This window comes from Lontra canadensis, unplaced genomic scaffold (assembly GCF_010015895.1).
Source record: "Lontra canadensis isolate GAN:19392208 unplaced genomic scaffold, GSC_riverotter_1.0 scaffold7, whole genome shotgun sequence".
In the NCBI taxonomy this organism is placed as follows: Eukaryota; Metazoa; Chordata; class Mammalia; order Carnivora; family Mustelidae; genus Lontra; species Lontra canadensis.
This window is the reverse complement of record NW_022631001.1, coordinates 5,486,270-5,502,727: the sequence shown is the minus strand read 5'-3', so window position 1 is coordinate 5,502,727 and position 16,458 is coordinate 5,486,270. Positions and strand designations below refer to the sequence as shown.

General features: G+C 38.8%; 1 protein-coding gene and 1 pseudogene across 2 annotated transcripts in view; both read right to left on the bottom strand.

The window, feature by feature from the left end:
- MTMR2 (myotubularin related protein 2) overlaps positions 1–16,458 on the bottom strand; it is a 126,252-nt gene that overhangs the window by 80,880 nt on the left and 28,914 nt on the right. For both annotated transcript variants that reach the window (XM_032852743.1, XM_032852744.1), the window contains one exon: positions 5,069–5,174. In XM_032852743.1, the coding sequence (XP_032708634.1) occupies positions 5,069–5,174 (106 nt within the window). The remainder of the gene's footprint in view (positions 1–5,068; positions 5,175–16,458) is intronic.
- On the bottom strand, positions 997–1,113 carry LOC116865458 (annotated as a pseudogene).

Sequence of the window (16,458 nt, the reverse complement as noted above, 5' to 3'; positions counted from 1 at the left end):
TTATTCACCGAAGAACCACGACTGAATTTACCAAGGCCGAATTTGTGCTCAGTTTTTCAGAAACACACGTATGGATTTTACCTGTATATGACTCTTTCCGCAACAAGCATTGCTGAAAAGATGAAAAATATAAAGAGAACTCCACTTGAATAAATACAAGTCTCAAATATCTAGCATAGTTTCATCTTGTTTCAATAAGAAATCCTCAACACAAGCTTTCACATTCAGCTGTTAATCAACTAACACACTATCTTCTCAGGAAAAGGGTCACTGCACAACACCTGTAGCAGAAAATGTTTACAATTTGATTGAAGATTTCTAATGAAATTGGATTAGCTTCCAATGCATGGTGCTTTTCATACTTCCATTTAAAAGCTGTTACTAAAGGAGCTTTAAAAGGTTAAGGCTCAGGGCAGGGATAAACAGCTGAGGCTATATGGAGAACTCAAAGCCTGGAGGTTAACCAACTTCAAATCATCTGTGAATGATGATTTTCACAACCACCAACCATACCAAGCCCCTCATCTCAAGCATAGAGCCAAACCACGATCAGGCAGAAAACAACACACAGCTGTCTGCAGTTGGGCCCACCTATAATTAACTAGCACACTTATATTTTAGGACCACTGAAGGTATACACACTATACGCACTAAATATCAACAACTAACAGAACTGAGGGGAGAGCAAACATTTACTACAAAAAGCCTCTTTTTCTGATTATTTAGAAAAGGAATTTTAATTTATTAAGGAAGTAATGTTGAAAAATGCTATTGCTACCTCAAAAAATGTATTAGGATATTCTTGGCCCTTCAGAAAAGCTCACTACATGTCTGAAAACAACAGCCAGGTCACAGAAGGCCAGTCACTCTGGGTAATGTGCTATACAGGGACACAACCCACCTGAGACCAAGTAAAGCGAACACGGAGCTGCGTGCCTTTAAGCATGGGACTTAATTAATCTCTTCTGAATACCAGGTTTCTCACTAGTCACATGGAGTCACAGTATCTGTCTCACAGGACTGTTGCGGAAGTTAAATGAGATGAGGCTTATATAGCAATAATCGCACCTCGGATAAACCTCACTGGCTACAATACTGCCGCTGCACAAAACTAAGATGAGGCATATATAAATGTTTACCAGTAGCAAGAAGATTTTTTTCAAGTATTAGAAGCACATTCTTCCCATCTCACCTCTGAAAAGAGCACATATTTGAAATTAGGCGGCATTTTTTAAAGAATACTAACATTTAATGTAATGTTAATCATTCATCTCCCTTCCACAATTGAAAAAAAAGACTAGGAATCAAAGGTAACTTTAAAAATGAGGGAACAGGGTAAAAGGCAGCCTACACACTACTATGGAAAGTACAATTAACCTTTGCTGCCCAAAACCATCTTCTCTTCAGTTTAATATTTAACAACTGTCTCTTCATTCATCTCATAAAGATTTTCCGAGGGACCCTCTAAGCTGTGAAAGATGCTAAATTCATAAGGCACTAATGGAGAGAATCCCGACAGTCATGGAGCTGATATGTAATTTCAGGAGATTCCCTTGGTACTCCAGAGCGCTAAGAAAGTCAATAATCTGGTACATTTTTGTATCTGATGTTAAACCTGAAGGGACAATAGGCATAAAATAAAACTACTCCAGACTAATATGCATATATGATCACCCTACCCATGATATCACCTCCAAATAAAATGCATGCAAATGACGTTTTGCTTCAGAAGTAAAATAACTTTGTACCTTTTTGGTGAAAGGAAGGAAGGGAGGGGAGGGAAGAGGTGCAGTAGGGAGGGAGGAGAGGGAAGAAAGGGAGGGAAAAGGAAGGGAGGGAAGGGAGAAAAAAGAAAGAGAAGGAAGGAAGGGAAGGAGGGAGGGAGGAAGGAAGGAGAGAGAGAAAGGGAGGGAGGGAGGAAAGAAGAAAGAGAGAGAGGGAGGGAGGAAGAGAGAAGGGGAGGAAGGGAGAAAGGAAGAAAGCCTAGTGCCCCGATCTTGGTTTCTAATACCACTCTCCAATAAAAGGAACCTGGGCTCCTTGAGAAATGGATGATGATTTTAAAACTGAGGCAGGAAATATCAAGATGAGGCTGGACTATCCTGTAGTGCTTACTTAGTAAAGTAACACAGGGTTGAGAACAAAACAAAACAAACACAATGATGGGAATACATCAAAGGGACAGATGATCTGACTGAAGTAACTCTCAGTTTGGAGTTGGAACAATGTGAGCAACAACGTAGTACTGAATTAAAATCAAAATATAAAATAGATATCTGTAAGTAAATACTGATATAAATAAATGCTGCATAAAGTGACAAATGAGAGAGAAGAGACAAATCTCCAGGCAGAGGAATTACAAAAAATGTATGTAGAAGTTCCACTCTCAACAAGATGGGCTTAAATTCGGGCTGTGCATAGCCACTTCCTTCAGAGACTACAGTATAAAAAAGCAGGGGAGAAAAAAAAAAGTATTTTGTTTGCATTGAAAACCCCTAACCCTACCTCCACCAAGTGATTAAGGTTAACATCCACAGTGATAAATCATGTCGACAGTATGTACCCTTGACATGATGCGATGAAGATGGCTCTTTACCTCTGTGGTCTTCTTCCCCAAAAGACGTAACCCCAGTCTATGGGTAAAATATCAGACATCCTACAAAACACCTGATGAGTGCTCTTTAAAACTGTCAGGATCACCAAAAACAAAGAGTCTAAAAGCCTGTCACAGCCAAGAGACACCTAAGGAGACATGACTGCTAAATATGATATGATGTCCTAGACAGGATCCTAGAACAAAAACAAGGAGATCAGGTAAAGACTAAGGACACTTGAAAAAAGTGTGGGCTTTAGTTAATTGTACCATGGGTTCATTATTTTTGAGAGATGTATCATACAAATGTAAGACATTAATAATAGGGTAAAGTGGAGGTCAAGTACATAGGAACCCCTAACTATCTTTGCAATTTTTCTGTAAATCAAAAAGTGTTCTAAATTTTTAAAAATATCTAGTAAGAAATAAATTATAATGTTTAATATACAAATTAAAATTATGACCCTCATTTTGTCCCAATGTAAGTCAGTCACTCTTATTTATAAGTCTGGTGTCCCAAAGACATGAAGGAGACCTGCCTTCAAAAAAGCTCAGAGCAGAGGCCACCTTTCAGCTGTGATTCACAGGTGTGCCTAGTTAAGTAGTTTAACTAACTTAACCCTCACAAGAACACAAAAATGGTTTATTTTGAACCATTTACTTATATTTTATTTCAGGCAAGAAAAGGCAGATTGAATATTAATAATGCAGGCATAGCCAGAAGCAAAAGTGACATTTCTCCCACTCCTAGTAGGAGTTCTTTATCATCACAACACGAAGTTAAAAGCAAACGATGTGGGGCACCGGGCTGGCTCAGTCGGTTGGGCATCCAACCCTTGGCTTTGGCTGAGGTCATGATCTCAGGGTTGAGGTGCTGTGCCCCACATCAGGCTCCATGCTCAACACAGAGTCTGCTTGTCCCTCTCCCTCTGCTCCATCCCCCCACCTTGCTCACTTGCTCTTTCTCAGATAAGTAAATAAATAAAATCTTTTTTTTTTTTAATGATGTTTTTAACTAATGTAATCTGCCTAGAAGTAGCCCAAAAAAATTCACAGGCCTTCAGTGCATTTGTATTAACATAATGAACAAACAAAAGTTAGATACATATATAAAAGATAGGGGTTTTTTTGAAGATTTTATTTATTTGAGAGAGAGAGAATGAGAAAGCATAAGGGGAGTGGGGAGGTCAGAGGGAGAAGCAGACTCCCTGCTGAGCAGGGAGCCCAATGTGGGACTCTATCCTGGGACTCCAGGATCACGACCTAAGCCAAAGGCTGTGTCTTAACCAACTGAGCCCCAGGTGCTCCAAAAGATAAATTTTTAAATAGCAATGAATTAAGGAGAGGGAACGATGGACTTATATCCATGATTATTAATGATGAACCCTGCCCTTAATGTATATTATGCAACAAAATAATAACTAAAGATATTATGAAGCCTTCATAATTAGCACAATATATCCAGACTATAAAGATAAATCTTTATTATTTTTAGTAATGTTTAAAGTCAGGTTATACCCAAACTATTATTTTATGACATTTCACAACACACAAGAACAAAAAAGAGGAAGACTTTCCAGATGTTTGTAATCCATACTCTTACATCTGTTGGATTCTGTTTTGAAAATGTAACACAAAAAAAGATACAGTCTCAGTATACGCTTAACAGCAAATGACTTCATTAATATAAACAATGTTTTCATTAAAACTGTGGAACTATAACCACTGGGAAAGCAGCCACTTGGTCAGGATAAAAAGACTCCAAGGTTTAAGGGTTAGCACTGCACATGAAATTCATTTTCTCCATCATTCAAAGATAAGCAGTTGTAGAAAGGATGATGAATCCAAAAACAATCAAAGTGCTACAGGATATCACTGGTGTGGTTAATTTCATAGCAATAAGACCTTGAACAAATACAAGACTATTTAAACTATAATGAGACGCATAGCAACTACAACACTATATTTAAGTGACTTAGCTCCAGAACTGGATGTGAGCTAGACTAGCCAGAGAATTTATTACTGACGAGACTTTGGACATGGTCTTAAGCTCTATGAGTTATTATTATCCCTAGAATAGTGATGAAAATAGTCTCTACCTCACAGAATTTGAGGAAGTACTACAAGAGATATTTCATTACAGGACGGAGAACAACACTAGGGATATGGTAAGTACTCAAAAAAGGTTAGCTATTATTGGCCACCATTATGGGAGTAATTGTGAACATCTTTGACAGGACAACCAATCCCACTAATTATCTTTTTGCAAAAAACTTCAAAGTTATCAAACTCAGAAATGAATTACACATTTTTCTTTTACCAATAAGATTTCCAGATCTGGGGCCTGTTCTGGGATATACTATAAAGACCCATCAAGATCTCCTGCTTACTTAGTGCAAGTTTATACTCATAGTGTTGGCCACAAACAGCTAACAAAAAATACATCAAAATACCTAAAAAAAATGGCATACATACCCTCAAATCAGGAGAAAAGTTGTCTGCAGAAGTTGAAATGGAATCCGATGATACTACAGAAGCTGACTTTGTATGCACTGAATTCTCTGAATGAGAAGTGGAAGCACTACAAAATACAAAAGCACAGTACGTTTCAAAAATGAGGGCTTTAAAACACAATTTCAGAAATTCTACTAATTCTAACCCCAATTCTACTAATTATAACTCCATTATTTATTAAAACTTCCATTGCCAACCAGTCCTACTTTGTCTATTCAAGCCTGTCTTCAAATACTGATAAATTACAAACTCCCTGTACCTGCAGGGTTAAGTATTCTTACCACAGTCCCTCTGGACAGACCCCCAGTACTCCTGAATAAACTTGGGGCTAATTCTTTTTCTTCAACCATCCACTCCTTCAGCCATCCAACGAACACTCACTGAATGATCCAATATACAAAACCATTACACTAGGCTCTAAGATTTGGAGATAAATAGGATAAAACCCTCACGTTCACAAAGTTCACAAACTCTGGCAGAGACAGACAAGTAAATAAATGGTGTGTTGTGATGACGACACTAACCCCTGTGAAACTGAAGAAAGGAAGCCCCCTTTAAAATAGTCAGGAGGCAAGAAGGGGGGAATCTCTCATGCCCTACCTTCTCTGCAGTCCTCTGCATTCCCAACAGGAAGAAGCCTCTATTTTACCACCCCAGGAGGAGGGAGATTTTCTCCTTGCCTGGGAAAAGCCCCACCAAAGAGAAGCTGTCACAACTCAGCCAACTAAAGCCACTACACTTCAAACACCAGTTTAGTCCAATGAGCTTTGTGTTTCTAACACAAAGTTTATAACTGCTCCTCTGTATCCCCCTTTTCCACATTAAAGAGCATCCCTCTCCTTTGTTCTCTGGACTTGCCTATGGTTGTGCCATAATGCTCACGTCTCAAACCACAATTCTGTTATTCCTGATAAATCCATTTTGCTGGTAATATGACTAACAGCTTTGTTTTCGAGGTTAACACACTACAAACACAGAGAGAAACACGGAGACAGAGACAAAGACAGAAACAGAGAAAATGGACCGTGGGGGAAAGGCAAAGAAAGAAGCCAACTTTCCCCAGGAACTTCATGGAAGATTTCACAGAAAAGATATTCTTTGAACCAGGTCTTGAAAGACAGGAAATTGCCAAGCTGACAAACAAGTAAGGGAACTCCAAAAACATACAATCCAAAAGCACTGCAAAGATCCTGAATGATCGAAGAGCCCAGAACACTTGAGAAACTACAAAAAGTTCACAGGGCTAGAGAAGTGGAACAGATATAGGTGCCTGTCTTTCCACCTGTTATCTTTCCACTAAATCAAATTCTTTATAAGCCTGTCTTAAATATCTACTTCTTCCATTACATTAAGTAATCACAATTTAATTAATTTAACTACCCCAAAAGGAAGAACTGTCTTCATTTTCCACAATATCTACCTCAGTGCCTACATATACTGTTAACGTGTATTATTTTTGTTAAATTCTAAAACAGTGACAATATGCCTATACCACAAACTGAATGATTTACATCATTTCCTTTTTTTTTTTTTTAAAGATTTTATTTATTTATTTGACAGAGAGAGATCACAAGTAGGCAGAGAGAGAGAGGGAAGCAGGCTCTCTGCCGAGCAAAGAGCCTGATGTGGGGCTCGATCCCAGGCTCCAGAGATCATGACCTGAGCTGAAGGCAGAGGCTTAACCCACTGAGCCACCCAGGTGCCCCCATCATTTCCTTTTATCAGTAAAACAAAGTTAAAATAATTTAAAGTACAAAAAAAAAAAAAAGGTGGAAAAATCTCAGACACTTGGAATTGAAGCTTAAGGTTCAGATTAAAAAATATATTTTTCTAAAGCTCCACTCCCAACATATTGAAAGGCTTCCTCACACCGAAAGTCAAATTTTTTCATCAGATTTTGATAAAATAAACCATCTTGAGATGTGAAACTTAAAAACCAGATTTTTATTTTAAAATTTGTTCACCATAAACCTGCTTGTAACAATAACTAAATTATTTCTACAATGTGAAAACCATCTTCTCCAAAAGAAACTGTCACTTCAATTTCTCTTGTTATATTTTTAGGCCTTACTGAGGAATGACTGATAAAGGAGAACTATGCAGGACACATTAAAGTGTATAACATGATGTTTTGATATACATATACACCTTGAAATGTGAAATGAGTACCACAATCAAGCCAACATAAACACCCATCACCTCACATCATTCCTTTTTTTTTTTTTTTTTTTTGTGTGTGTGTGGGGAGAAAATTTGAGATCTACCCTTTTGGCAATTTCAAGAGTATATGGTACAGGAGCACCTGGGTGGCTCAGTGGGTTAAGCCTCTGCCTTCAGCTCAGGTCATGATCTCAGGGTCCTGGGATCGAGCCCCGCATCGGGCTCTCTGCTCAGCAGTGAGCCTGCTTCCTCCTCTTTCTGCCTGCCTCTCTGCCTACTTGTGATCTCTCTGTCAAATAAATAAATAAAATCTTAAAAAAAAAAAAAAGAGTATATGGTACAGTATTACTCACAACAGTCACCATGCTATACATAAGGTCCCTGGAACTATTCACATTATATCTAACACTTTGTCCCTTTTGCTCAGTATCTCCCCATCCTCCTCTTTTCAGATCTATGGTCTGAAAATACTTGCTCATATTCTGCAGGTCCCTTTTTCATTTTGTTATTTCGTTTGCTATAGAGAAATTGTTTAGTTTAATATAGTTTATTTTTGCTTTTGTTGTGCCTGTGCTAGTGGTGTCAAGTCCCAAGAAACCGTTCTAAAGCCAATGCTAAGGAGATTTTCCCTTGTTTCCTTCTAGGATTTTTAAATATTCAGGCCTCACATTTAAATGTTTAATCCATTTTGGTTTGATTTCTGTGTATAGTGTAACATCAGGGTTCAATTTCATCCTTTTGCATGTGGATATCCATTTTTACCAAAACCACTGCACATTCTTGGCACCCTTTTCAAAGACAAGTTGACTGTATTTGTGTGGTTTTATTTCTGGGCTCTCTATCCTGTTCCATTGATCTATGTGTCTCTTTTTGATGCCAGGACCATACTGTCTTGATAATTACAGCTCTGCAATGCAGTTTGAAGATAGGAATTATGACGCCTCCAGCTTTGTTCTTCATGTTCAAGATTGCTTTAGCTATGGGGGTCTTCTGTGGTACCACAATGATTTCAGGATTCTTTTTTCTATGAAAATTGCTACTGGAATTATTAGAGAATGTGTTGAATCTGTAGACCACTTTGGTCAGCATGGACATCTCAGGATTAATTCTTCTAATCCATTAACACAGCATAACTTTCCATTGATTTATGCCTTCAGTTTTCTCCATCATAGTTTTACAGTTTGTACAAGTCTTTACTCTCGTTGAATAAATTTGCTCCTAAGTATTTTACTCTTGTCGATGCTACCACAATGGAATTATTTTAATTTCTTTTTTGGAGAGTTGTTAGTGTATAGAAACACAACTGATTTCTGCGTGTTGATTTTGTATCCTGCAACTTTCCTGAATTTGTTTATTAGTTTTAACAGTTTCCTGGTAGAGCCTTTACAGTTCTCCATTTGTAAAATCATGCCATCTGCAAAATGTTTGGGTTTTTTAAAAGATTTTTATTTATTTATTTGACAGAGAGAGAGAGGACAAGCAGAGAGAGCAGCAGGCAAAGGCAGAGGAAGAAGCAGGCACCCCACAGAGCAGGAAGCCCTATGTGGGGCTCGATCCCAGGACCCGGAGACAATGACCTGAGCTGAAGGCAGACACCAAACTGACTGAGCCAACCAGGTGCCCTGAAAAATGTTTTTATATATATTCATACAATGGGAAAATCATCTCTCCCAAAATAAATTCACTTAAATGGATTAAAAACAGTATTCTAATAGGAAGACTTCATAACATTTTTTTAAATGCAAACGTATTTATTTTATTAACTATTTCAAGGTATGAGTATAGTATTTGTTTAGACCCAACAACTTGTAATATTACACAAAGGAGTAGTCACAAGAAATTCTATTATCTAATTTTATAATGTAAAGATAGAGAAACTGACAGAGAAATGTTTTCTTCCTTTCTTCTTTTTCCTTTTTTGTTGTTATAGCCAACTTCTCACTAATTAAATGCCATCTGTGTTAAAATAACAGGTAAAATAATCAAACTTTAGGCACAGTACTTTGAGAGATATTATTTGTTGCCTACTCCATATACATACATAACTCTTTTTTCCCTGACTTTGATTAGGGCAGTTTGTGCCCAGCCTAACATGACATGCTTGCTTTTGGCTCCCTTGTGGCCAGGAGAACCATGTGACACAACTTCGGTCAATGAGATTTAAGAGAAACTATGTTAATAGTTACAAAAATCAAAGGTTTCATAATAAAGGTGAGCAGGAACAGCAGGACAGCCCTTAACCTTTCCCATTTTCTCTTGGCTGGAACAAGAATGTAAAGCTTAGAAATACTGTAGCCATCTTGTAAACAAGACCAACATGCTGACCTGCTAAGAACTGGGACCCAAATAACAGGAAGAACATAAAGTCCTCATGGCATTACTGAGCAGCCAAATCCACACCAGCTCCCTACTTATCGAATTTTTGTTTTAAGATTTATTTATTTGAGAGAGAGAGAGGGCATATGCAGCAGAGAGAGGGTGCAGAGGGAGAGAATCTTCAAGCAGACTCCCCGCTGAGCACGGAGTCCAATATAGGGCTTGATCTCACAACCTATGAGATCATGACCTGAGCCAAAACAAGGGTCAGATGCCTAACCGACTGAGTTCCCCAGGTGCCCCTGAAGTTCAATTTTTAAAAACACTGTAATGGAATTTTTTTACTCTGTACAGCCAAACACAATTCTAATGATATGGCAAACAGCACCTCATAAAGTCTATTTTGGACAAGTTCAAATGTGCAATACTACTTTTTAAACATATGACCTTCTGAGAGAAGATAAAATTAAAGGCAATAAAACACAATTTGGAATTATGGGTAGTGTATTACTTAGAAAAAATGATTTTGACAGAGAAGATACAATAGCATGCGCCACTGAGAAACCAAAGGGTTGTTTAAAGTCAAAGTATAAAGTAAATATATCTAAGGGACATAAAATAACAAACAAAGCTAGGTTCTATAACTAAAAACTTGCAGTCTCAGATTCAAAGAATCAGTCCTTCAAGCAGAAGTATGGCAAATAGCTTTTAATTATTAACTTCTCTTTCCAGACATGCATAAACATGGGTAGTAGATATTATGACCCTCCATGTTATATGTGGAGCAGCGCTGATGTGTAGTTCTACGTGACCAGTTTACAAGAGGTTTTAAACCCCAAGCAAACAAGTACAGGCTGAAAGAGACAGGGAGGGGTAGAGTATATCCTATTGCTGTTCTTGTGATGACGGCAGACACAGACATGCTCATACACACAACAGAACTATTCAACGTTCTCCTGCTATAAACAGGAAGTGCTGCCCTTTATGGCCACTCAGACTGGAGGTGGCCACAGACACCCTAGAATGCAGAGCTCTATTTTCAGTGGTTTCTTTTCCTTATGTCAGATGGGCTCTGTGCATGCTTCTGATCATCACAGGCCACTGGTATAATACAATCTAATGTCCGCTTCTCTTTTCCATTGCTCTCTCGCTTCTGTTGAGGTCAAACTCTCTATGTTGATCTTTTATGAACTATTCCACAAGCAAGCTCTGTATTTCCCTGAATTCACATCTTTGCTCATGCCATTCCAAAACAGAATGCCTCTTTATCCCTGTCTATTTATTGACATCCTACCAACTCTTTAAGACCCAGTTAAAAAGCAAGTTTTCCAAGAAGTCCTCCCCTGGTGTTCCAGCTGGAGCTAAACTCTCATTCCTCTGCACTTTAACAGACTTCTGCCTATACTCTATAATTACACCTAACACTTTCCACATTAGACCAGAGTTCTTTGGTTACATGGCCTCCTCTTTTTTAAATTATAAACTGCTAGAGGATAAGAATCTTGTAACTGGCAAGACATTTGAACTCAGAGCAAAGACTGCAGTCTGCTAACCTCATTAAGTAACCAATACCATTTTGGTCCTCACTTTTCCTAGGCCCAAAAACTTCACTGCCGTCGGTCCAAACATTCCTGCCATCCTTGTCATCCTGAGCCTCTCTGCAAAAATGCCAGACCTTCCTCTCTATGTGTTTCCTCCATCCATTTTTCCTGCTCAGGTCTTCTTTCAGCTACTAACTGGTCCTAACCTTTACATCAGAGTCGTTACTTCAGAGTGACTCAAATGCCTCACATCTTCAATGGAATTTTCCCTCCACCTCTCTGCTTCAGCTAACCCTTCTTCCTGGGAGACCCCACTCCCCTGTAGCGTTTTCTAAAGGAGACTCTTCTCCAGCACCTAACAAAACCCAAAGGCAAAACCAGCACTTCCCCAGCTCCACTCTCACGTTTCCACACTAGTATTACTTTTCCATCTTCACATATAAAAGACTTCTTCCTCTTCTGGGATTTATGTCTATAACTTCCCTATTGCTGTCATCCACCTACCTTTTAATTACTGCTCACTCACTAAGGACTTTTTCAGTTGTCTGACCTTCTCTTCTCCAAAGCTGCTCTCTGCTCCAAAGCCACCATGACAATTTTAACGTCGACAAGGATAAACCAGCAACAACCTACTGCGAAATTCCTCAGTTCCTACACCCGCTCACCCACATTCCCACTTCAGCAATGTGCTTCTGTGGTCATACCCTGGACTTCATCATTCTGGGAACTACTCAGTGTCTACAATCTTAAACTCAAGGAAACCAATCTCTGTCTACCGACAGATGGTATCCTTTCCAAATATCTCACTTTCTTAACCTTTTCCTTCATCTAATCTTCAACACACTGGAGACAAATCATCTCTCAGCCCCTCCACTGGTCATTACCCTTCATGCTTCTTTGCTCTCCTTCTCCCAAACACTTCTCTCCCTATCTGGCCTGAAATGTATAGGAATATTTTATAATCTCTTCAGCAAACCTTCAGCATCCTTATATCCTATCCATTGGCCATCACTGCTTTGCCAATCCCTAAATTTGGATCGATATAACTATCTGTCTTCTCTGTGCTGCAGTTTAGCTATTATGGAAGAAATCTTCAAACTGGGGTCCCTTAAGACTCAGTTAGAAATGTGAGTTAGGCCCAAGGCAGTGCTCAGCAACGCATCACATCCAATCAATCCAAAGTCCTATACTGTCCTCCTCCCCATCACCTCAAATGCAGCCATTTTCCATCCTAATTTTTACTGCTTTAATTCAACACCTCTTACCTGGACTATAGCAAGTCACCCGTCTCTTTTCTTCTACTCACCCAATATATCACTGCAAACTAATGCCAAAGTGGTCCTTCAAAAACAGAGATCTTATCATATCATTCCCCTAACTTAAATTTTCAGTGATTCCTCAATCCCTCCCAAATTGAGCCCAAACTCCTTAGCATAATGCCTGAAGTCTTCCAGGATCTGGACCTTGTTCTATGTAACTAGCTGTAGCTTTAACTCATCTGAAGCCATTGGGAATGGCTTACAGAGTGCCCATATCTTCTAGCCATTTCACGCCTCTGGTCCTTTGCTACCCCTGCTGATATTGCCTGCAACGTCCTTCATAGACTTCCATGCCCTCTTTGCCCCTATTCATCTTGTAGGCATGACTCTTTCTTCCTTCACTGTACACTGGATGTATTCTTATGAAAATACCTGTATACTTTATTGCCTTTAATCATCTGCAAGCTCTTCCTCTCAGATATTTTTGTTATTGTATACTATTCTAAGATTCTTTCTTTACCACAGATCATTTCCCCTCCTTGCTCTCAATGAAACACAGAAAGTGTCAAGAAAAGAATACCTGGCACATTTGTTAGTTATTATTTATGACAAATGAATATTACTGCACAAGTATCCTCCAAGTCAGATTAGCTGCATAAATACAATTATGATGGCAAAGCTACTGTGTCACCACTTATTAATACTATTTCTGCTCTGACATATTACAAGTAAGAATATCTATTCCCCAGTGACTGTAACCAAAGAGTTACTAAGGGGGAAAAAAACAGCAAGAACTACAATTAAAGACCTGGTATTTACAAAATAAGAAGTAATTATATCTCTTGGACAGAATTAGATTAAAAGTATTAGAAAAATGACTATCATCATCACTATAGAAGCATGCATGCTGGCGCTATAAATGCCATTTTTTTAAAGTAGGTTCCACAGCCAGTGTGGAGCCCAGTGTGGGGCTTGAACTCATGATGCTGAGATCAAGAACTGAGCTGAGATCAAGAATCAAGGACACTTAACCAACTGAGCCCCCAAGTGTCTGTCCCACTGTGAATACCATTTAAAAATGAAGTCTGTCATTGCTATGGACTAAATTGTGCCCCCACCCCAAATTCTTTTTTTAAGATTTAATTTATTTATTTGAGAGAGACAGAGATAGGGAGAGAGAGCACAAGTTGGGAGACAGGGAGAAGCAGGCTCCCTGCTGAGCAGGAGCCTGACATGGGTTGGATCCCAGGACCCTGATCTCATGACCTGAGCCGAAGGCAGTTGCTTAACTGACTAAGCAATCCAGGTGCCCCCTAACCCAAATTCTTATATTGAAGTTCTAACCCCCAATGTGACTATAACTGGAGACAAGGCTTTTAGGAGGTAATTAAAATTAAATGAGGTCATAATGGTGGAGTCCTAACCCATTAAGATTAGTGGCCCTATAGGAAGAAGAGAAAGAGAGAAAGCCCGCCTCTCCCTTTCCCCCAGTTCCTTCCTTCCCCAATCCTCCCCCACCCCTCAACAATGAATGTACCTAGGAAAGAGGAAAGGCCATGAGAGGACATAGCAAGAAGACAAAAACAGTCAAAGAAAGCCCTCATTAGGAACAGAATTGTCTGGCAATTTGATCTTGGACTTCCCAGCCGCCAGAACTACAAGAAATAAATTACTGTTCGTTAAGCCATCCAGGGGTATGGAGGAGCATTACATAATAAAAAGAACTGTTCCTAATTCTATCAGGTGCGATTATGAGATTATGTGGAAAAAAAAAATGTTTTTACTTTTAAAGATGTGCACTGAAGTATGAAGGAATGAAAAGACATGATTTCCTTCAAAACAGTTCAGGAAAAAAAAAAGAACGAGAAAAAGAGACGAAGCAAATATGACAAATTCTTGCTAACAATTTACTGTGGGTGATGGCTCCTCAGAGAATTATTGTACAACTCTCTTTATTCTGTATACTTGAAAATTTCTTTAAAAATATAATAGCTTTAGGGGCACCTGGCTGGCTCAGTGGGTTAAAGCCTCTGCCCTCAGCTCAGGTCATGATCCCAGGGTCCTGGGATCAAGCCCCGCGTAGGGCTTTCTGCTCAGCGGGGAGCCTGCTTCCTCCTCTTTCTCTATGCCTGCCTCTGCCTACTTATGATCTCTCTCTGTCAAATAAATAAATAAAATCTTTAAAAAATATATATAATAGCTTTATAAATATTATAAAAATATAATAGCTTTAGAATCCTAAAAAAAAAAAAAAGAAAAGAAAAAAATACTAGTAATTTTAAGATCTCAGTATTTATTTGAACTCAACTACCAAACTTTGACAAGCAGCAGTCTTAAAAACAGTGGGGGCGAGGGGGTTGCAGAGCAGTGGTGGACGATGGAAATATCACTAGACGAAAAATACAGTTGGCCTAGATTATAGTTCTGACATCATCAAGTAAGAAATGTGTGACCTTGGGCCTTTCTCCCAATTTCTTAAAAACTGCTTTTCCCAATGTCTTAAAAACAGCTTTAAGTGCTCTAGAAAGAGAATGTTGAGTAATTTGCCCAAAGTCACACAGCTAGTAAGTGAAAAGCCAGCACTGACCAGATCCAGAGTAGGTAAATAAGAAGAAGAAGAAGAAAAACAGCTCTTTGAGAAAACTGTGAGTAAATGAATATTCATTCATTCGGACTATTTTTGTTTTCCCAGAACTGTTTACCTCAACTTAATAGATACTCCAATGAACAAACTAATTTCCAATTTCCAAGAAGAAACAGTTTGTACTTTTCTTCCTCCCTTCTTTTCTTTCACATTGAATATAATTTTTATTTCCTATTTTCATGTCTCATTCTAGCAATAAAGCTCGGTTGCAAAAGCCAGAACAAGCTCAGACCTACAGTTATCTCAGAGATGTTAGTCTCATCTGTCCCCACTATATTTTCGAATCTGTAAGCATAATTTTCCTCAAGCATCACTCCAACAATTCCTTAGCACTTGCATTGATTATGACAAAGGTGCTTAGACGGGCACCCAACTGCCTCCAAATCAAATTAAATCTCATCATCACAGCTTTCGGAGTGTCAGAGCGCTCCACCATATCTAGTTCTAGCTCCTGCTTACGTTCACTAAAGCTATACAAACCTGTTTGTTACCACTGATGAGGACAATCAGACTTCCCACTTTCTACTTTGAACAGCATTTAATTTACTCTCCAAATGTCTTTTCTGACCAACTGAGGGCTTGTTTTTTGTTTTGTTTTTTCTTAAGATTTCATTTATTTATTTGACAGAGATCACAAGTAGGCAAAGGCAGGCAGAGAGAGAGAGAGAGGGAAGCAGGCTCCCTGCTGAGCAGAGAGTCCACTAAGGGGCTGGATCCCAGGACCCTGAGATCTTGACCTGAGCCAAAGGCAGAGGCTTAACCCACTGAGCCACCCAGGCGCCCCCCCCCCGCCCCGCAACTGTGGTTTTTAACTACCTAAATCTTCTGTTGAATGTTCATTTTCCGCAAGAAACTTCCTAAGTTATTCTTACAGGATCTAGGCATTCCAGTATCTTTGCATGTGGATTCAGTTATAGTTATGTATACCGGATATACTACATTTATACTGATTCATTCTGTTCATACAGATTCATTATATAGTACACATACTCCTTTTAAAGAGAGTTAACAATGATTAAACCCTATACAAAACACTGGGCTATAGAATAGCCTCCGTCCTTGAGATTTCAGCCCTGTAAGAGACATTGTACCACATCAGCACATCAATAATACCATGAAGGAACAAACAAGTACTAGGAGAAAAAGCTCAAAGGCAATGGAAATAATTTCAGGATTAGAGGAAATAAAGAAATACATTAAAATGAAGCATTTGAAATTGCTACTTCTACAGGTAAAATGGTCAAGTATCAACTATTCCATAGGGCTCAATGTGATAAAATGAAGAAGACCGGAAAAAATCTTCTTGCGTCTTCAAAGATTGTGAGGCACAGATCAGGGCATTGCATAAACAAGCATATGCATACATGAAAAGAAATTTTAAAAAACAGCTTGGGAAAGTATAGGGCACATTTTGTGGACAATGAGTAGTTT